General features: G+C 42.5%; 1 protein-coding gene across 2 annotated transcripts; it reads right to left on the reverse strand.

Annotated features, from left to right (window-relative positions):
* Positions 1 to 23,499, reverse strand: WDR86 (WD repeat domain 86). 2 transcript variants are annotated; one of them, XM_075705805.1, is made up of 6 exons: positions 23,191 to 23,499; positions 20,464 to 20,605; positions 18,500 to 18,791; positions 8,849 to 8,984; positions 3,858 to 3,961; positions 1 to 956 (listed from the first exon to the last, which is right to left on the reverse strand). In XM_075705805.1, exons 1-6 carry the CDS (start codon positions 23,351 to 23,353, stop codon positions 738 to 740), a joined length of 1,056 nt encoding a protein of 351 aa, XP_075561920.1. In that variant the 5' UTR covers positions 23,354 to 23,499; the 3' UTR covers positions 1 to 737. The 2 variants fall into 2 exon arrangements, with proteins under 2 accessions (XP_075561920.1, XP_075561919.1); XM_075705804.1 differs by having other exon boundaries at positions 18,500 to 18,932.

Below are 23,499 nucleotides of genomic sequence, written 5' to 3' on the forward strand. Positions count from 1 at the left end.
ATGAGGCCATTGACGCTTCCTCTGCTAACTGTGAGATCGTAAAAGGTAAAAAAAGAACCCGCAAGGTTGTCGGGAGGAGGACAACTGCTGTGCCTTGGCAAACAGCTGACCTTGGTACAAAAGGTCTGAGGTTTAGCTTGTTCTCTAGCTTATGTTTTGTTTAATAAAAAAAAAAAAAATTAATTTCTGTCCTACTACTCCCAACTTCCCAGAGAGGTGTCCAGTCTGCTTTAAACTCCTTCTGCTGAGCCATATCATCCTGCTGGGCTAATCGGCAAAAAACTGACCCGAAGGTCAGCTGTGAAAATTGGATTCGTACTCGTACTGCAGGGCACCTTTCATTTCCACATTCAGCCTAACAGAGGGCATGTGAGTGGGCAACAGGAGAAAACATTCCTCATTTGATACTAGACAGGCGGAAGCGTGCAACACCTCTGCCAGAGGGAACTGAAAACAAGCAGTCCTAAGTCAAGTTCTTAATTACAGACACACAGAGGTACATCACCTGAGCCACACTGCAGGCCCTCCTGACCCCCGTACTGCTCAGCTGAGAGTCATCTGCAGCGACAGTATCTGACTGGAGTCCATCAGACAGCCACAGAGAATCCTGGTTCCTGAAAAAGAGGTTCAAGCAAAGCCATTTCCCATCTCTTTCCAAGTTCTGGTTTGCATGGACACAGTGGTGCAGAAAACAAATGTTCAGCTTTGGTCACTGATGGAAAGACTGTTCTGGACAGTCACATTAGTTCAACGGCCTCGTGTTCCCCATTTTCTTGCTGTACCATACAGCCGACTTTATTGTTGAAGAGACGAGGCAGACTTCCCTTCTGAGAGCTCCTGCCCTGGGCAGACCTCTCCTTCTTCAAACGCCGCTTATTTCTCTTGCATATTCCCCGGATATCCCAAATCCTTAGTGTGCCGTCATGGGAAGCTGTGTAGAGCAGCTCGTTGTGGATCTGGAACAACAGGGTCACAAATTTAATACCAAACCATACAGCTCGGAATCAGCACAATCGAACTGTCAAAAATCAGAGCGAACACAGCTTGATCCTAATACTTAAGGCCTGATGGCTCAGTGCAAGAGCCAGTATAAATTATCACAAAAGCTGCTGAAGTGGGATGAGACATTACCAAGTCAGGACTCATTTCTCAGCCACTTCACAGAGCCATAAAATATAAACAGCAGGAGTTATTTATAACGTAAACCCACTAGAAAAGCAATGGGGAACAAAACTCCATGTCAGAGTAGGCTGTAGCTCGGAATGTCTGTGCTGGTTTCAGACTGCTGGTTTTGAAGATGAAGCTTAAGGAGGCACCAAAATCAGCATCAACGATGGGTTCAGGAATCAGTGGGGGGGTTCACGAATGCTTTCCTTCTCACTTCCCTTCTTCCTTCACAGTAAGCTGTAGGTACAATTCCTCCTTCAAAATGTGTTGTTCTTCCAAACCTGCAGTAATTTAGCCTTGATTCCCCCTGTAGTTTCATTTCCTTAATGAAACATTTGCGGCTGTCGGTAATGTTTCCAACTGTCCTCACCCCACCCTAGAAGTCAGCCGTCGGTCCTGACCATCTTCGCCTTCCTGCGTCAGTCTGTCCGCCACGGATGCTCGCAGGCTCCGGAGACGGGCCGGGATAGCGAGCATCCCAGCGGCAGCCTGGCTTACACTGGCGTGAAGCACCACACAAGCACAGCCCCCTCATTCCCCATCCATCCCTCATTAATATACTTAAGATCATATTAAGGTCGCCATTTCTCAGTCCTCTCTCTCCCCAGGATTTTTTGCCCTATACCCAAGAGCTTGCAGTTTAAGAGCAACTAGCCATATATACAAAATACACAAAAGACAACCATATTTACAACTCTGTACGCTTGGGATCAACTCCAAAAGGAATTTCATCTCCTTTTTAATTTTGACTGTCAGCCAGAAATACTTACAGTGTCTCACATTCTTAATCAAAATCCTCATCCTGCGCCCAGCTTTTACCAAGATCCTGATGCAGGGAGATGTGGATTCTTAAATGCACAGAGCACCCAAGGATTCAAACTTCCCCGCCAGGATTCCTTGCATGATACTGGTCTTTGCATTGCCACCAAAGATTACAAATTCCTCCCCTTTTAACTTTTAAACACCAATATCACTTGAGCCTAGATAATATGCAAGCAACTTTTCAGGGACATAATTAACTTTTAGAAAATTTTTAAGCCAGTGGCAGGGATTCTTCCGTTCGTCTGGTAGGATGTGGGTGAGACATCAATACAGAGCTTCTTTGCCATCTTTATACCTTCAGAAAAATAGATCTTGATGGCAATATTTTATATAAATGTTTATATACAGGGTAGCACATGGAAGTCACTGCTAGCTCTTCACTAAGATCAGAAAGGATGGTACGCAGTTGGTAGAGTGCTGCGGGACGCCCTGCCCGGGGGGTTAGGGGTATAATGCTATATATTATTGTTTGGATAAGGCAGGAACTTCTTTTCCACCTAGGGCATTGCAAACACGTATCATCAGTGTCTTGTAATGGAAGGGAGGTTGGAGTCCATTCCCTGCCCCTGCACAGGATCAGTCACATCTGTCTCATCCTGCTCGAGGGCAGGAAGGCTCTGCAGAGGGATCTGGACAGGCTGGGTCCATGGGCCAGGGCCAGCTGTGTGCGGTTCAACAAGGCCAAGTGCTGGGTCCTGCACCTGGGTCACAACAACCCTGTGCAACACTACAGGCTTGGGGAAGAGCGGCTGGAAAGCTGCCCGACCGAAAAGGACCTGACGGTGTTGGTCAACAGCCGGCTGAACACGAGCCAGCAGTGTGCCCAGGTGGCCAAGAAGGCCAACAGCATCCTGGCTTGTGTCAGGAATAGCGTGGCCAGCAGGAGCAGGGAGGTGATTGGACGTCCCCCTGTACTCGGCGCTGGTGAAGCTGCACCTTGGATACAGTGTCCAGTTTTGGGCCCCTCAATACAAGAAAGACATTGAGGTGCTGGAGTGTGTCCAGAGAAGGGCAACAAGGCTGGTGAAGGGTCTGGAGCACAGGCCTTATGAGGAGCGGCTGAGGGAACTGGGGGTGTTCAGCCTGGAGAAGAGGAGGCTGAGGGGAGACCTTATCGCTCTCTACAACTACCTGAAAGGAGGGTGTAGTGAGGTGGGCGTTGGGCTCTTCTCCCAAGTAGTTAGCGATAGGATGAGAGGAAATGGGCTCAAGCTGCATCAGGCGAGGTTTAGATTGGATATTAGGAAAAATTTATTTACTGAAAGAGTGGTCAAGCATTGGAACAGGCTGCCCAGAGAGGTGGTGGAGTCACCATCCCTGGAGGTGTTAAAAAAACGGGCAGACATGGCACTTTGGGATATGGTTTAGTGGGCATGGTGGTGCTGGGTTGACAGTTGGACTGATGATCTTAGAGATCCTTTCCAACCTTAATGATTCCTAGTTTTTACTTTCATTAAAAAATAACGCAGCCACCAAGCCAGGAAACATGAAATTATTACTCTACCCTTAATTGGTTTAGTGGTGGACTTGCCAGCGTTAGGTTAATGGTTGGACTGGATGATCATAAAGGTCTTTTCCAACCTAAATGATTCTATGATTCTACCATTTCTTACAGTTGCTTGTCTAACCTGACCTGCAAAACCTCCAGTCACAGACATGGGACTGTTTCTGGGGACTCGGTCTGTGGTTTCACTTATTATTACTGAGTTTGTCTAAAGTTACAAAAGGAATACTCAGGTCTGTTACTTTTCGTCTTACCCTAGAACATCCACCCGAAGACACAGAACAGCTAGCCACACCAGTTCCCACACAACAAATGAGGGAGCAATCAGAAGTGAGAAATCCCAGTGAAGAAACCCCCTCCTGACCTGGATGCAGTTGATGATGAACTTGTGCCCTCGAAAGATCTTCTGCAGGACACCACTCTTGGAATTGAAAGCTCTTGCACAGGCATCACCACTTCCTGTGAACACTGCAACGCAACCACACAACACAGCACATGGCCAGATGTGAGCAGCCACAGAAGGTCAGTTCGCATGAGTTCAAGATGTACCTAAAACTAGTTCACAGAGGAGCGTGACGTATCATTCTTAGGCTCAATTCTCTTCGCAGTTATAGCAAGTTCAGATAATTTTCATTTTGCTGACCCCAGCATGCTTTTTTTCATTCGTGTTTTTCAGAACACTGACCTGCCTTAAGCCTGAAGTTCCTACATACATCAGCATTTCACTCCACACACACTTCAAATACCTGTTTCTGCCCTTCTCTTCCATGTATATTTCCCTGCCTAAACATGCCTCAATAATTCTAAGCAGGCAATTTATCCCAAGTTTGGTTTTCAGGATTTCCACTAAGCCTTCCATTTGTTTTACCATAGTTATTTCCAGGTTTCCATTCAGTCCTACAGCATCTTCGTCACTTCTGCTGCTGCATCAAGCAGCAGAAGCATCTGTACAGTGGAGCTGCAAACCACAGTGACAGTGTTACCACCTTGAATACTAATAATACGCATTTGGCCTTAGCTTCATTAAAACATCCCCCTTTTCCCCCCCATTTTCAACCATGAGCTTACTATCAATAGGTACGGCCGTTTCTGTTGAAATACCACAGTTAAATCTTCTGTCCTCAGAGGTAAATGGCATGTGTAGGCAGCTTTACAAAGAAGCTTTAGAAATTCTTTCAGTGTGGTAGATTTCTTCAGCTAAATCCTGTAGCTTAGGATCTCTGCAAGCAGTAGAGCCTTTAAGTGATTCAAAGCCCAGGCTATAATCTCTATTTCAGTATGGCACAGAATTATTTGAGGGTTTTGGCTGTAACACTTGTATTCCATGTGCTATATTGTACACGTGCTACAAGAGGGGGGAGGGGTTTAAGTAAATTAAGGATGACCAGGGATTCTGGCTGCTCATCAGCCTTCTTTAGGGTATCTTAACATGTTCAAAGAACAATTTCTCAACACTTCAGGATCTTCACATCAGATCCCCAGAACTGCTGCATCTGGAAACTGTAAGGCAGTGTTGAATATTTAGATTTTATACGTAGCAATATGCCCAAAAAGGAGCCCATTTGTGTGCTTTAAGGGTTACAAACTGTCTTCATAAAAACTCACGTTCCTTCACTTAACCCAAACTCCTCTAGTTTACCTAGAGATAACTATTTCAGAACTGCAAAAAGCAATATATTCACGGCTCCCTGCATTTCGTGGATTTGCAAAAGCCCCTAGCATGGGAAGATTTTCACAAAACTGAAGTCCCTGAAGATAACAGATTCGTCATCCTTTGGGAGAAGTCGGGCACTGGATCCCTGAAGAGAGGTGAAGAAGTTATCACGGCAGTAAATTCAGGACTACAAGAAGAGATAACAGGCTACCTACAGCCATCAGCTTTTCAACTTCAAATAAAACAGCAGGCAGGTGGGTACTTCCTGGGTACACCTTCAAGAAACATCTGGATATGGAAAATCAATGTCATTTTATATGGGCCACTGTAAATTCAATTGCCAACAATCCTGACAAAGCGTTGCCTCCCATTCTGCAAATGAGTAACAACGATGTAAAGCAGGGAACAAGGTACAGGTTTTTTTTCCAGTGAATGGAAATCACTTAATACTCTTACACACATGCAGAGAGTACGAACCAATTAAGAGCTGCTTTCACTATGCAGCTGTCAGTTTACTTTAGGTATCGCTATCAGGATTTTGCTTTTGACAGGCATCTTCTATGTCTTTTGAACTGTCACTCTAGATTTATGAAGTCTCTTTGCACCTCTGAGTTTCAAAGGAGAGCTGTTGATCTAACCCAGATTTAGCATTTAAATATATGCTTATATATACCACCTGTGAAACAAACAAACAAAAAAAAAATCAGCAATTCATTATTTTTTACTTAAATTTCAGAGACTTTTGGGAGGGAGAGCAGGTATTAAATGTTCCCTTGGAGTTTTTGCAACATGAAAAAATATAAGCTGCATTAAATCTTAAGTGACTGTGCACATACTGTAAGAAAGAAATAACCAACATAATATCATTAAGTAAATTAGATTGAGAACCAGCTTTAATATTCCCCATGCTATTAATTACACAAGCAGACTGAGGAAAGCCACTAGAAACACATTCTGATGATTTAAAGCATAGTTCTCAGATCTGTCAGGACTCCCTGTACAATACAAAGCCATTTTCGAAACACACATATATTTTTCCTCTCATTCATCTACCATATTTTCTTACTTAGACCGTAAACTCTTTGGGGCAATGAGCCTTTGGGTACTGATCAGATAGATCTTAATTCTGTTGCTTGCTAACAGAAAGTTACCACTTCTCAGCTGAGATGCTTTCCATGTTCTCAGGCTGGTGCAAATGTGACATAAACCATAATAAACATCATTTATATTGAAGTATTCTCTGTTTTTCAAAAATGTGGCGAGAATGGACACACAGTCCTGATCTGGCCCAGGTGAACAGCTAGAATTTTAAGCTACACTAGCTCCAACATTTAGTATCCAGTGAACATGTCTTTGATCACTTATTTACACAGTATGTAATAGTTTTGTTTCAGTTAGAATTACAATGTATTACAATAATGCAAACAATCATAGTACCTAAACTCATTTTTAAGGGGAAATTTCCTCTTTCAAGAACTAAAATGTGCCTAAACTGAATTTAAACTAGTCTCTAATATTTTTCCATGACATTTTTTCTACGCTTCAAGTGGAACAATTCAATTCTTCCTGTTTGACACTTTCAGTATTTTTGCATTTGATTTAAAATGAGATCTTAAATAACTCTCTGAACACTTCTACCACACTACCAGGATGTTCTTCACAGGTCTGACTAAATGCAGCAATATTGCCTGCATTTTGAGAAAAAAAAGAGTGTTACAGAAAAATAATGTGTATGGCAGGGACAGGGTGGTAGGACGAGGTGGAAGAGAGAGAAAGCTGCAGAGCTGATGGGGGTGGCATCAGATAATGAAACTTTTGTTTGAGTGTAAACTTTCTTTATGATGGTTTTAGAGACTCAGGTCAAGTCTATACTGGTTGCATGAAAAGCAGGATCAACACTGAAAAAATGCAGCTCTGGAGGTCTCATTAACGAAGGAGACAGCCTCTCCATCTCCCATCCAGACATGAACATTCCTCACTGGATCAGGCTAACATCAGCTTAGCACAGCTGTCTCGCCTTTGGGTAGTCTCGATGAATTCAATATTTTGTTTCATATCTTTATAATTAAAAGGGGGAAAACACACACACGCACACAAGCAAATCAGTATTATGTTTGCCAGTGTTCATCCTGGATTAAAATTTCTGGTTCATTTCCCCTGCCCTACCTACCTGCATCTTTCAGCAATAATAACGTCAGGGTGCAGCATAAGCTCAGACCCTTTCCCCTTCCATTTCAGCCATCTAGCCAACTGCAAAAGCTGAAATCAGCAGAAATTATAACCTGCAGGTAGGGGAGAGTGGGGTAGTTCTGCAATAGAGGTGAGGAGAGCTGAAATTAACTGTAAATTACAATTAACTATTTTAATGGAGAAAAGTAGTGCTGTGGGTCTAATGCTGAAAGGAAGACCAAAAAAAGGCTTCCTCATTAAAATCAAAATCTACCTATGGGCTTGGTTACACATCACGTTTCCAAACATAATTAAGAAATCAATTCAGTTACTGGGTTATAAGTGTGGTCAGTCAGCCATGTCAAGCATGGTGCTAGACAACTGCTATTAAACTGTAATCTGCCTGTGAAGGTACGACTCTTCTAATGTGTACCATCTTGCACTTGTCAGCCATTTATCACCATCTCACTGATGATCTGCCAAAAGAGATATCAAGGCTCAAATAGCAACCATTCATTTGGTGTTACGTGTTCCCTTCATAGCTGAAGTACAGAAATCAAAATGAGAAAAGAGTTGTGAACTTCTAGATTAGCTTTAGACAGGCATTGCCATCCTGGTTACCCTGAAGGAGAGAAATACTTGTTTGGGAAGCAAATAAAGGCACATCAGGTCTAACATCAGCGGCAGGATAAGACCAGGATGACACACAGAGAAGTTCAGGCTGATAAAAACAGAGGTGCAGTCTTGCAACCCAAACCCAGAAATGAACAGATGACATGCAGAAGGAAAGCCAGCTAAGAAAGGGATTTAAAGACGGAGGTTTCATGGTCAGAATATACTGTTACATCAACAATAGTTAGTTATGTACAGATACCACTATTAACAGGAGTACTGAAAGTAGGGGAACTGTGTCCCAAGCATTAGTAAGGCAAGCAATGCTTGGCTACTGCAGAAAGGTGGTTTGGGGAACAGATACATGAAAGAGGACAGATAAAGGGAAAGAATTTGTGGAAAACGAATCTAGGAGATGGTCAGAGTCTGAACAGGAAGCCTAACTGTTAGAAAGAAGCAGTGAGCATCTGAGATGTGATTCTGGTTCAGGACAGTCCATTACACGGTACCTACAAGGTAGCAGAGGCAGGCACAGGGCTGCATATCCAGCAGCAGCACTTGCTGTCCCTGAGTATGCAGCAGAAGCAGACTGACAGACATCAGACTAGCGAGGTTAAACCACGGCTATGCAAACAACCCACAGACAGCTCAGGATTTAAGCCACTTCCCTTGGTAACGGAAATAAATCAACTGCCTCTTCATTTGCCAGAAGAGGGAGGTGGAAAATGGAGGGAAGATCTACGCTTCCCACATGGAGTAGTGCAGCGAAGTCTGATACTGAGCATAAACATGCTGGAGTTGAAAAAAGTGACAGTTTTGCAAGCCTTCAAAATTACAGTATTCTCTATTAACAATCTTTGATCAAAGACAAACATCGAAAAGGAGACAAGGGATTGCTGAACATAGGAAAGGCAACTTACAGATCCCAGCGTGGTATTTCAAAGTGCTAACGCTGTGTTTGTGAGCCTTGTACGTTTGGATTCGCTCCCCAGTGTCTACTAACCAGCACTTCACTGTCCTGTCCGCGCTTCCTGAATACAAGTGCCGATTCACTAGCTGAAGGGAAGAGAAAAAAACATCAGCAATAGTCTCTCAGGCACATTCGTGAGAGAACTGCACTGAAGTGACTCATCTGAAGTCACGGTTTCCAACTCAACAGCCTGTGACAAAGAGCAGCAACTACACCTTGAAACAGAGAGATGGTGAACAAAACCAACCTTGCATTCTTCACGATTGCATCTCCCATTGACTTCTCGGCCTTAAAAACAGCTCCCACATTTCAGAAGATAAAAACCTTAGCCCATCTGCTGGTGCAAGCAGGCAGGATTTCAGTAAGCTTAACAATGCTAACCCTACTTCCATAATTAGTTACATGAATGCAGCCTCAAAAAAAACCCTGCAGTGTAGTTTCTGCAAAGCATATTTGACAAGCACTCTTATCAGATCATAAGTTTGTAATTACAAAAAAAAAATCAGAACAATTTTGAGTAACAGAAAAAAGTAAATGAAAAATAAAGTCCTACATAAAAAAAAACAGGGTTTAACATGATCACTCTGCACAAGGTCAGTATTTGGAAACACTAACTCTTCCTTGAAACCGTTTTGTATCTGCATTTCCACAAGTCTTTTTAGATGTGCTATCAAATGATTAAGTAATTAACTATCCTTACACAAGCATCTTCAATCAGACTGTCCTCTGCTGTGTGTTTAGAGCAACTCTGCCTATAAACCCCAAAGAAGAACAGTGCCTCATTACACCAGTCATCCTGCACGCTGTGTGAACTCACTAGTGGTGGAGGTTGGTTTTTATTCCCCACAGACACAACACAGAATGGCAGAGGGAAGGATTGCAGGTGGGAAACTGAGATGGAGAGAAAGTAACTGACCTGTGCAAGACTATAAAACTAGCCAGTACGCAGTAACAAACTACCCAAAACCCTGGCAGCTCAGCAGGGAAAAGAAAAATCTTGCATTCTATGTCCATCTAACGAAAACAAACTAAAGGTTTTAACAGCCATCATTACATACAGCTCTGATTGCTCACTCCTCCAAGCAGAGAACTGGCCCAACACCTGCCATCTGAAGGCAGGGTAATGAAGGCAGCCACTCACTGCATGCTCTCACAGCAATCCACGGGCTGTAGTTTGAGGTAAGTTTCACGGACTTGCAGCAGTCAAGTCAAAAGGACAGAGAGACAGGAGGGAGAACCCTGACCCCCACCCAGAGAAACAGAATTTACATAAGGACTAATAATACCGTGTTTCCCCTCCAGACACACAGATCAGAAGGCTCAAGTGCCCACCAGAGCACTAAACCCTTACACTCCTCATATGTCTCCAGGAAACCAACTGCAGAACAAATGACAAATCAGCTTGACATGAGTCTCGCTCTTAGGTCACTTGTAAGGGTCTGGTTCTTCCGCCACCTTAGATTATTACAAACCTTCAGTCCCCATTCTTTGGACACTCGGTATCTGCAAGGTTGAGTAGTTTTTCACGCTCTCCCATCTCCACCCCCATTCCCAAGAGGCATCGTAAGTGAGCTTTGCGCAAAAGAACATTTGCACTGTGTCACAAGAACATGAAACAAAAGGGTTTTTAAGATACAAAACACTACAGTGATGGGACTACGCTGAAACGTACGCAGGCAGACCAAGGTGCTCGCTGGCCACAGCTCCCACCAGCCCAGCTGGAGCAGCGCATGCCACACTTCCTACCAGCAGAACTTGCCCCATGGGACAGCTTTCATAGCTAAACGTCAGGAGCTTGTAAAACACATACCACTGTTAAAAGCCAACAGTACTTTGAAATGTCACATCCAATTACTTTTAAGCTGTTTTTGCAACGGTATCAAAACCACATCTCAATGAGGAAAGAGAAGGAATGACCAGCAGCACTAACAAAAACAGAGAGCTACACAGTTAGCCTGAGGAAGGTAACCTGACTTTTAATTTCCAGGCTCAACCTGAACAGCCATGAAAAGCATTGTCACATTGCACCTGCTAAATGGAAGAGGTTGCTTTGAGTTGAGAACCTGCTGCATTGCTCTTAGCCAAGTCATTGCGTTTCTTTTTCAGACATTTTGCTAGCAGCATCAACCCCCCCATTGAACAAGGGAAAAAAACTAAGTTATAACCTCCCGCAAGAAAATGCCACCCTGCCTTAATGGTACAGTATGTTACACTTCTTCATTTCTACATTAGGTGGGCGTATAAACGCTGAAGTGAAACAGAAAAGCTGCAACTTGCCTAGATTTGCTAACTTGCTAGATATAAAAATGTGTTAAATGACGTGGGCTTACTCAGGTAATTTATAGCACCAGGATCATAAGAGCCATAAAAGCTTCCGATGCCCGGTCAGAGATCTGGATAGCTGGCTGACACACCAACCACCTTCACTAAATTCAAAGCCTCTGTGCTACCCAGGCTGCTGCACTATATACTTTTATGCACCTTTCTCCCCCTCACCAGTTTAAGCAGGTGAGCACAGTAGCAGAGGATTCTCAGCCTTGCACAGAAAACAGGAATACTAACAGGTTAAACAATCTACTGGATGCCACAGACCAAGCCTGCAGCACAGCCAACAGCAAAACCCAGTACAGGCTCTGACTGTCACACAGCCTTTCATTTCCATGGTATTTTTAAAACACAGAGCACAAAACAGCTATTAGTGGAGAAAGCCATCAAGAACTATCAGCTCAGGCTGAAGCTGCAAATCAGATCTACCTTTAGTGACATGATGCAGGCTTCATCTCATCTAAATTAATGCAGATATCTACAGCTAAGATAAGTCTCCTTATAGTCACTGCAGTCTAGGGCATGACTCATCTCATCCTGAAGCAGATGTCTGAAACAGATCACGCCTTAAAATTCACTACTTCTCCCTCCTGACAAGGACAGCCTTCTCAGTTGTAGCCATCTGTATCAATTTAGGTGAGATGACTTCTCCTTCACTTGACTAAAGATAGGTCTAGTTTACAACTCCAGATATCTGTATTTAATCATCATCATAATAATAATCATCACATACTGTTCCCCTAGCCAAAGCACCTTACAGGCAGGCCCCACACTCTGTGTAATATAAAATAAATACCTTCCCTACTTTATAGATGGGGAACCGTGATATAATGCAACTGAAGTCCACCCAAAAAGGGACTTGATATTTATAGCATCCTAACTTTTGACTGCCCAAATCCCAGAGTGCAGCCCTGATTTCGGACGCCGATCCAGGCTGCAACCATCCCTTACTACAACGCACAGGAAGCATTACGTGCTTCAGGGCAGTTGTGACAAGCAACAGTGCACACTATCCCTGAAACTGGCCAAGAGAGCATATGAAAACCAGATGGGATTTTGTCTGAGAAGAGCAAGGCGGAGGCACCAATCCAATCTGACCCATGTCAAATCGGTATTTTTACTCCAGAGCCTTCTTTCAGAGTTCGCATCCAAAGGGTGTGGCTATGCCCCAACAACGCAGACACGGCAGCCTTGGCTCTAACCCGCCAAGGTGGGACACACTGTGCAGATGCCCTCATGCTGGCTGGGCACAAGCCACCTTTGCTGTGGAAGCAGTGGAGGTCTTTGGGTCAGCCAGCAGCACAGGTCCTTGGCTCCTGTAATCATTTTTCTTAAGTCATGACTGTATTGAAAACTATCTAAAAAGCCCAAGGAACTGTAGCACAGTTCCCCTGGCCACTTCCAGACAGGTCCCCAAAGCACCGATTCCTAGTTAGGTCACCTTCTGCTGGCTCTCCCCCTAGGACTCTTGCTAACCTCCTTACACCAGCTTGGCTTCTCCTATCCAGCAGTTATGAGACCCTCCAAATGGATTCCAATCTCCTCAGCCTGCAGAGGCCATTTAATCCAGATCCACCAGTTCCGTTAGACTACTGGGCAAAACAGTATGTTGCTGTTCCTTGGGTTAAACATCCCCGCTGACACGTTAGGCTCAGGAGGTCCATCCCCTCTCAGGAGCTGGGCAAAGTGTACCGACTTCTTCACCACAATGCGAGATCATGTTGCAGCTTCAGTGGGAGCGAAGTCTCCCCGCTGCCAAGACTGGCACCCATTTTTGCGTATGGGCATCCAGGCACAGTCATTGTCAGCAAATCACTTGTGGGCTAGGTCCTCAGGACCATAAGTACTGGGCTTTTCTAGCCCAAAGTCTCCAAACCTTTACCCAATTCCCTAGGTTCCAGTCCTATTCTTATTAAAAAATTTAATTTTCTTATGATTTAAGAAGGAAAAATGTAAAGTTTCACTCAACAGATTTCTCCAGATATACCCAAGTCTGTCAACTCTTGGTTTAAAAATGATCAGTAGAAACAGTTACATATTCTAATCTGCAACTGCCTGGAGAAGCGGTGATATTTTCAAAGCTGTATTTTCCTTGGCTGGCTTTTGAGCACTTCATTCACTTTGGCTAACTGCCCAACAAAGCTCCTGACAAGGGAAAGCACAGCAAGGCAAGGACACCTGTAGCAGAGCAGACAATGCAGAACAGATTTGAAGCTCAGATGCTAACGAGCTGAGCGGACATTTCAAACCCAAGCAGCTTCAAAAGAATTAAAAACCTGATGACAGTCAGATGCACAATTCTACAGCCTCAGCCAGACAGCAAAAAGTCACTGCATTGATATCTGTAATTCTGGACTGTTAATTTATCTCATTACTCTGCGGGACTTTGCTTTGAACTGGATGAAACACTGAGACACATGAATGGAGCAAATTTGTCTTAATCCTCAGGCCAAGGTTCCGGAGACGTACTATTCCATGAAAAAGTTCAGTCAGACTTGCTTGTGAGTAGCAAAGTAACAGCAGTAGCAAAATACAGGTTGTAAACGCTGAAGTTACATGTTTTATTATTAAAAAATGCCAGTTTTACGCAACCCTGACCTTGGCTGTCACCCCCAGACACACCGCAGTTTGAATTAAAAAAAACAAACTATCACATCTAGGGTTGGTCTCTTGAGACAATCACAATCCTATTGCTCCACAAGCTTGGCTGAACTGAATATATGCAGCAGCTTAAGACAATTTCTACCTGTACAAATTTCAAAAATATCTGCAGAAGAGCTGTTTAGTAGGTATTTTAACCTTACAGGAATGGACTTTGCTCTCCCAATTAACCTTTGCTATAAGAAACAATTTAACCCTCATCCAGGGAGAGGCAATCGGCTCTCCAAACAGATTTGGACACATCCTCTTTCTGAAGGTCACTGCACTCAGACTGGCTCCCAGGAACTTCATGAGTTCACATCAGCAACCGCATCTCATTACCAGCTTGTTCTTCACAGGGAGGTCAGTATTCCTACAATCTGCCAGCTGGGTCTTCTGTTCACAGCCACTTCTAAGTTAAAAATCACCAACTTGGACCAATCTCAAGTTACAGCTATGTAAGCCTTCGGCCGAGTTAGACTTTCAGGATCCCATTCAAACCACATTCATTTTAACAAGCTAACGAACTCCCTGTGGGAAAGAAATTGGGTTTTTTTCCTGAGAATTCATCTAGAATGAGCTCTCTGGTCTGGCTGTTAGAGAACGTTTTTCAACTTTTTTCCTGCAGCGCAAAGTAATGGTCCTAGAAATGTTTCTTTTCTACAGGTGTTGTACACATTCATATTCCTCTAATTCACATCTTCATCCTCTGATGAATTATGCAACAAACAGAAACAAAAATTACAAAATATATGTGCACTTAATTTAATTGCTGTGACAAGAAAAAAAAATCTGTCCCTGTGACCACAACAGTTAAGCGTATAAACGGAGTTCAGGCAACGGCTTAGTTCAAAGCATTCTTTTCTTCTAGTCAGCTTTAAAAGGCAACTAAAGGGAATGGTCCAAACAAAGGATCTTTTGCAGGAAAACCAGAAGCAAGTCCTTGCCCACTCATGCTCATTTAAAACTCCTTTTGCAAGAAAGGAGTTTTTTTGCAAGAATGTTCGCTATAGGATCCAAGCTAAATTCCAAGCTGGATCATTTCTCTCTGCCAGCTTTTGGCAGCACAATTTTGATAAATACTCAGAGGCAGAACAATCAGCAAAGGACAAAGCAATCCTCGCAAACAGTTTGCAAAGCTACTTCGGAGACATTTAGAAAAACATATACAAGTAAATATTTAAGTCAGGGTCATTCAGCCTATTGCAGGCAGTCACGTTAATGAAAATGCATGTTTGAATATTAATTGCAAATACTGGTCTTCAGCCAGGCTTGAAATTTTTAAGTGGAACAACTAGCATGAGCTGCGTGACTACGCTCAGCCCACCCTTGCTTTTTCCCATCACTTCCTATAAAATCTCATCATTGGCTCTTATATGAAGAGGGAGCGCTCAAAACAGCTGCTGTCCCTTGCCTGCCAAGCTATCAATGCACTGCAGGAGAAAGAGTGAAGAGTTCTGGCTGCTGCACCGCTAGTTACCTTGCCTGACTATGAGAGTGAGGCCGCCAAAGCACCTAGCATGCAGTCAACTCCCACTGCAGATAGCAAGTCTCCTGGCAAAGCTTTTGTCAGTCTAATTTAGATAGCAGAAGGAAGAGAACAGCAGTGTTAGAATAAGCTGGCATCTGCAGCAGAACTACTTTGACAGTAGACCACATGCAGTCAGTTCAGCTGGTAAACCACCTTCAGCAGACTGACCCCAGGACAGCAGGACAAGCCCTGGGGAGTATCTGAGCAGCTCACCCTCTTCACTCCACTGTCCAGGATCACCAAGGACGGGGAAAAAGGGAAAGCTAAAACCAATGCTTTCCGTTCTGCCACGCTAGTTTGGAGTTGCTTTCAGGCTCCTCTAACTTACTCTAGCTGGCAACAACACCTAAAGGATCTTACGAAGGAACATTCAAAATCCAAACATGCCTGTGGCATCACCCCTCTCTTTTCATATGCCAGCACTGCAGGAAGCAAGGCGGAAAACATGGGTGTGCTTTATGGATATCTACCCAGAAAGGCTCCTTCAAGAAGCTCCAGGAATTTCCATTCACTGCTACAGCGACACGATTGGTATTTACTGGAAAGTGATGGGAGATGACTGGAACAGTCCAGACCTAATTTACAGCAGTTCAGAACATCCTGGGGCATTCCCGTTAATAACAGTACTTTTTAAAGTTGGGGAAAATATGGTCTCAATATCCAAATTTTTCCTGATCTGTGTCCAGGATGAGAGATCACACTGAGCATTTCTCAAACTTTGAAAGGTCACCCTCCCTTAGGGATCTTTATTTGAATAAATAAAATGAAAATATGTCTTTAGTTTTTTCCTTTTATTCTCTCCACAAAAGCATTACACCACCTAGAGAACAGGTAACTAGCTTTAATTGCTGGTACCAACTCAGTTCCTCCAGGTCAGGGGAATGAAAATCTGGTATAGTTAGCAGCTCACTTCTGCCCTGAAGAAAATGAACTATTGTCAACAATTAAAACTGTCTGCTGGCTACTGTGAGCAACTCACAAATACCTCCAAGTCCTTCCTGACCCCCAGTTTGAAAATACTATCCCAACTCACTGCCACAGATTGCAACACTGTCACTAAGAAGCCCTAGGCAAGAAAGGCTCCAAGAGCTTTTTGAGAAGAAAACAAAAATTAAAAAAAATAAACACCTCTATTCAGGAAGTTTCCCTTCTGTTGTAACATCTTTGTATGGATTCTGGTGATTGACCCCTTTCTAAAACAAAGAAAATACCATGTGGGCTGTGCTGAGAGGCAGCCAAGTGGAACAGAAGGGGTAGTGTTGAACCCAGTAAGGAAGAGGGAGGAATTAGGAAAGATCGACAGCCTAAAGCTATTCAACAGCGGTACAGTGACTGCTTAAGCTGGGATAAGTTTTAGAAGCCTGGAAACGAAATGCTCTCTGTGGGGGCAGCATGTACCTCAGCTGGACTCTTCCAGCCTCAAACATCAACTGGTGATGAGAGACGTGAGGGGCTACCAGTTACTCACAGCTAGAAGAAGATTTGGCCAGGACTGTTGCCAACACAGTCTTGGCAGCCATAGTCTTGTGTACTTCGAATTGTTCAGGTTTTCCAAATAGATGTGTCGGGTTTGCTTTTCTCCTCCCCTACAAGAAGTTGTGTTTGTTTAAAACCATTGTTTAACTCTGTGCTCACAAGCAGAGAAGCATTGCTCATTCTTGAGCATTCAAAGAGCATAACTGAATTTCCCAGGCTTCTGGGAGAGGGTCAAGCCAGTTTTGTGTAACAATTTTAGCAAGAACCCAATTAAATTAAAGCAAGCTCTGCTGTTGCCAATCTGTGCCTTGGAGAAGGCTTACAATTAAACAGCAAAACATAGCGTGACACCAAGAACACCAACAGATTTGCTTGAGCATCCTCAAAATACATTACCACAATATCATACAAACAAGCTTTAACACTGAGAATTTACCCAGGCAAGACAAACATTACTCCAGGGCAAAATGATTTTGTGTGGGTTTTTTTCCTTTCTAAAACTGAAGGAAAACAGAATTCCTCCAGTATTATCGGGTTTTTAGGCTGCTAGTGTCAGCTGTGACTACCTTCTTTAGAAACAAAGGCAACATTTACTGAACAGCTATTAAAAATACGTACTGTAGCCTCTGTAAAGGAAAAGCACCTAGGGACAACAAATACAAACAAGGAGAGTAGTGAGAAAAATTATTGTCTTTAACTTCAGTCAGAGACACGCAGTTATAAAAATGTAAGGTCTGCTGACCTGAAACTAAGTTACAGACCATCACATACCTTCCTTAAATATACCATTAGCATTTTCTGGTGGATAACGGAGCATAGAGGGCAAGTGCTTGTGCGATAGTTCCCCTTTTCCTTCATGTGCCTAACCTCCTTCTCTCCTCTGCAACATTAACAAACTTGGCAGCATTCACCAGAAAAATACTGCAAACAGAAAAACAGGGTATAGTTTTTCAGATCACATTAAATTTTTTCCCCTCTCTCCTTCATTATTTCCTGATTTCTCTCCCCCATGCTCTACTTCTCTTTTCCATTTTCCTTGCCCATTTTCTTGTCTTGGCCATCTCTTTCTCCCTTTCTTTTCTCAAATTATGTCTGTGTGGTTTTTAAAGTAGGATTTCTTTCAGCTTTATGCTTTCCTATTATCTTTTGCCCACAATTTTGGGTTGAGTTTGGGTTGGTTTGTTTTGTTGTTTTTTTTTTTTAAGTTATCTGGTTTACTCTGAATTTTTTTTCCCCTCCCCTTTTTAAGTTATCTGACCCCGTGTCTGTTTACTTGCTCAGGTTCCTTTTCTTCAAAGTCTGGTGATCCTGTGTACACAATCCTACTCAGATGAACAGTCCTCCCAGCAAACCTACTCATGTGTTTCAAGACCTAGGAGGATTTAAATAGATACTGAGCTAGAAGTTAGACAAGGATAGCCACTAGAAGCCAAGAGGATATCAGAAAGTGCTTTAGGGAAAGAGGATTTGTCTCAAGGCCACACAGCACTATTTTGTTATTAAATGAATGTTTTAGCTTACCATTTATAACCTGTCTTGGAAGAGCTTATGAAAAGACAACTGAGACCCACATGAGTTAGGCTGTGGATACCCGCTTTGAACGGCTCTTCAAGAAGCCTCTGTTCTTACCTCTAGACAAATTACTGATCCTTGATGCTCTTTGAACACTTTCAGCTGCTCACCAGTGACAATATTCCATGTTCGAATGGTATAATCCGTGCTGCCAGAAAACAGCTCCCTGTTTGGTGCGTCAAGTATAAGGCATAAGACAGCCCCGGTGTGTCCCAGCAGAGTCTGGTAACAGCGCCCACTGGACACCCACCAGACCTTAACAGTGCAGTCTGTGCTACCTGTCACCAGAAGGTCTCTGCTCACTTTCTCCTCCTCCTCCTCTTCCTCCTCCTCTTCTTCAAGAACATCCCTGGAGGAATAGTGAGCTAGAGTCAGGACACAGTTCCGATGGCCCCGGAATTCCTGGATTTGTTTCTCTTTGTCCACACTCCAACAGCGGGCTGTCCTGTCATAGGAGCCGCTGAAGAGATAGTCTTTGGCAACCAGGATCCTGCAAAAAATGAAGTTTGCATGTATAAACAGTATCACTCTTTTTACATAACCATTTTTGGTCACAATTTCAATGCCAAGCACCCTGAAGTTAGAAACAGTAGCATGAACACAACATGTGTAACCCCGATTCAGTCACCGTTTAATACACATTATCTATGAACTTTTTTGCCGTTTTTTTTTTTTTTTTTTTAAAGAAAAAAAAACCCCACACACTTCCCCATTTCTACTTTTAAAATTGAGACCCCTTATTCAGGTACATTGATGCAGACAGTTTTACAGTATCGCATTGTAACTTTGGGCATTTGTGTTTTTCTTAAATCTTTTCCAGCAGCACTATTATGTACTTTCATAAGTTACATATACTACCTAAGAGTTTGTTGTGGTTTTTTTTTTTAAAAAAAAAGAACAGAACTCACTCTAGGTAATTATTTATTAGTATTTCTTTACAAATATTTATTTATAAACTGACATATGAAAATAGCTTGGCATTAAAATAACAAAAATAAATACATTCCAGGAACTTGAACTGTAGCTGACAGTGTGCAAAGATCATCTTTCCATCATCAAATAGAGACAGTGCAGGAAAAAAGATATACACCTAATTTCACTTAGCCCAGGATCTCAAAAAAGGTAGAGCAAGAGCACCCCACTTACTACGTAACTGAAGAGCAAGTCAGAGATTACAGCTCAAGAATTCAACTTACTGGGCTTCCAAAATCATGAGTAGTAGCTGCACAAACATGTAACAACAGAAGTTCATACTTCCAAACCAGAGATAGGGAACATCAGAACCAGTCTTGTTTGTCAGCTGAGTTTGGTCCTCTGGAACCTTTCAAACTGGCAACAAAGTCTTATGAATAGGGAACACATTTCCCATTTGCTGATTCAAGCAAAAATCAGGCCAGTGCCAAAATACAGACAGAGCCAGCCTTCCTAACTACGTACAGAATCTAGCTACACGTCGTATGTGTTTTGAGTTTAGTAAGGAACAAAAAAACCCACCCACCCACCAAAAAAAAAAAGTAAGAAAAGAATACCAATCTTTGACTGCTGTATTAGTCATTAATTAAATCCAGTCCGACTATTAAGAGGCACTTTAAACTGACAGGCCAATCAGTCACACACAATCAGTTTAATAATAACCTTCATTTGCACAAACAGGAATAGTAATTCCAGAAAAAACCCTGACTTTATCCCTCTTACCGACACAAAGGCTTGACGTGATGTTTTTAAATCTATTTATCAGAAGCATCTGTTATCAATTGACTAATTTCTTCTGGAATTTCATTCCTAGCCCTGGATTCAATTCCCCTGCTGTGTGCCTTTCATTTCTCTCTTATCTGCTGTCTATGGATGTGTCAGCACCGTTGCTAGGAAAACGAATCATTACAGCACAGAACATGTGTAGCATGAACTCAAAGGTTTACACAACCCATTTTATTAGTGTAGTAATGGAGAATTACGGTAAAATGACAATATACGCGATAACAGATTACAGGAACACAAGGGAAAAAATCCACAGAACCAACCTGTTAACAATTGATGTGTGTCCTCGGTAAATGGCCAGGCACTGACCTGTCATCACATCCCACTTTCGAATGGTATGATCTGCGCTACACGTGAAGGCAGCCTCGTTTTCCAAGTGGCAAAAGGTGATGTAACTTTCATGTCCTAGGAATGACAAAGGAAATAAATTCAATCACTGTGCAAGCAAGCAGGACAGACTAGTTGAGCTTTTCACCTTAACTAAAAGAAAAATACAACAAACAAATGGACTGAAAAAACTGGCTTATCTTTTTAATAAATGCTTTTGCTTCCTTCTTCTGAACTCAGGGAAAAAGGCTGCATTTCGACCCAGCCCATTGACACAAACAGCCCTAAATTAAAGCATGAAACTACGAAACAAGGAAGCGACACGAGACTTACCAGCAAGTTTAGTTTCATTGTCCAAGCAGAATGAAATGCAAACAAAAAAACATATCTGGTAAAAACTCAACCAATACTTTCCCCATTACGACTAATAACATGAACAACCTCACAATTTTCAAAATATCAGTACACCTTTAAGGAAATGACACAGAAAGAAAGAATTAAGAGCACAGTTATTTATACAGTATTCAGAGTATGTTGGGATTCTACAGTTACAATAAAAATAGACAAAACCACTACTCTAAAAATTTCATGCTGAAAAACAGGGTAATGCTAGTGAAGAGGAATCAATATTACAACCTTAAGCTTTTGTTGTTGCTTAGCAAGAGGTGTCATTTTTCTATCGTGACATGAAATGCACTGCATTTAAAAATCACATTAGGATTCAAGTCCCAGCTTTACCCAAGATCTCTTGTGTGAAATTGTTGTCACCTATCTAATCGTCAGGGTAGTATTATCTTCCACTCCTCTGTTTTAATTATTTAGACTGTAAGCGTTCAAGATCAGAACTGTTTCCCCTTAAGTACCTACCACAAGAGAGCCCCAGACTTTGGTTGAAGCTGGTGGGCCCTACTGTGATTTAAATAACACTATTCTTTGAGGAGAAAAGAAAAAATATAAGGAGGACAAATATGACTAAAGAGAGGCAGATGGACAAAGAAAACAGAAAAACAGAATCATGTTGTAGAATAAAGAGATGGTAAAAAAAACTGAAGGAAAGCAGACTACCCAGTAAAACCCTTTGTTTCACTGACTGCAAAAAACAGATTTTACTACAACTCCTGTAGTTCAAAAGCGAACCAGAATCCACATTACAAACACACGTCTTATTTCCTCTTAAGCAAATTCACCAGATGCCAAAAATTAAACAGATCACCAGGGCTGTAAGCAAAACTATACCCATCCTCACTTTTTTGTGAAAACTTTTTGCAAAGCAGCTTACATGGGACAGGTTCAACCACTGGGATTTGTCTCACAGCATCATGTAAATACTGCTCTGAGAAGATCAGAAAAGCATCTTGGTTACCGCACTGAAGTCTGTCAGTCAGATTTTAACCATCAATAATACTTGAGCTGCACAAAGGATGCCAAAACCCCCTGTGGCAGACAAGGTCTGGTGCTGGTCTGGTCAAAAGCAGCCACCACAGAAGTCTGCTGGTTATGCGGTGGTGGAAGCTTGAAACTGTGTTATAGATACAGGTTTATCAGTAACTATAGCTTGTATGACACAAATTTACACAACAACTGTGTGCGTGCATAAATATAAAATACATACAGTTAACTGATTTGACTGACAGTTCACAAACCATCTAGCCAACCCTCTTCAGAGTTTACCCCAAACACTAGCAGTACATAGGCCAGATTCTGAGTATTATCCAATATATTTGTCTTTCCAGTTAAAAGTTAATTAGTGGTTTAAAGGGATTTCTAAGCCTAAAGCAAATGCCGTGAGTTTTCCAGGAGCTAGAATCATAGCAGGATGTGGGGAAAAAAGACAATACTCCATAGTTAAAAACAAGGAAGAACACAAACAAACAACAACAAAAAAATCACAGCAATGTGATTTCTTCTTTGGAAGAAAAAAAGATCAGGAATTCCAAATCTGAGAGCTTCCCCCACCTCATATTAAGAGAAAAGAACACCAGTGAGTAAGAATACAAGCATCTTTAGTCCATATTTGACTCCTGAATGACTGTACTTTCTACAGAGTTTTTCTTTTCTTTTTAATTATTGAGACGCTAGCCTAAGGATAATAAACTTTGTTTGAAACACAAAATCCATTTAAAAATGAGAAAGCCCAGCAATTAACATTTCTGTGTGTCAAATGTGGGGGGAAAAGTAGCCTATTTACAAAAGTTTCCTTCCAGACTTCTGGGTCCAGATTGTCTGGAAAATGAGAGAAAAAAGAAAAAGAAAAAGAAAAAGAAAAAGAAAAAGAAAAAGAAAAAGAAAAAGAAAAAGAAAAAGAAAAAGAAAAAGAAAAAGAAAAAGAAAAAGAAAAAGAAAAAGAAAAAGAAAAAGAAAAAGAAAAAGAAAATCCAGATTTCATCAGAGTATAAAACAGGGCTGCTGTAAAGAGACATAAGTTAAACAACTGCTATGTTCCACACCCTGAGATAAAAGGATCCATGCATTCAGTAGCGCTGGTAACCTGTTTTGGGTTGAAACAGCTTCTGCTTAACATTACTGTAACCAATGCTCAAAAAAAAAAACACAAAAGAAAACAAGCATGATTTTGGCTGCAGTGACTGAAAGAGAACAGAACATGCTGTGTGGCCTGTGCCAGGCTTTAGATTCAAAAACTAGGCAAAAAGAAGCTATTGTACCTTGGAAGTGGCCATGGCACTGGCTGTCGGCAGTGCTCCAGAGCCGCGCAGTGCCATCCTCGCTACCCGTGAGCAGGCGCTGCCCGTCCGGGCTCAGGCTCAGCCAGTTGATGCCTCCTTGGTGATCCGTGCAGACCTTCACCGCCGAGCCACTGTTCCCCATGCTGCCCGTCCCGGCGAAGGCAGAGGCTGCGGGGTCAGATCATAGGCGCTGCGCAACCCCCAGACCGTGCCCTGGGCCTCCAGCCGTCTCCCACCGACCAGCTTCAGCCATTACCTCAACTTCGAAACATCACCAGGGCAGCCCAG

This window comes from Pelecanus crispus, chromosome 2 (genome assembly GCF_030463565.1).
Source record: "Pelecanus crispus isolate bPelCri1 chromosome 2, bPelCri1.pri, whole genome shotgun sequence".
Lineage (NCBI taxonomy): Eukaryota > Metazoa > Chordata > Aves > Pelecaniformes > Pelecanidae > Pelecanus > Pelecanus crispus.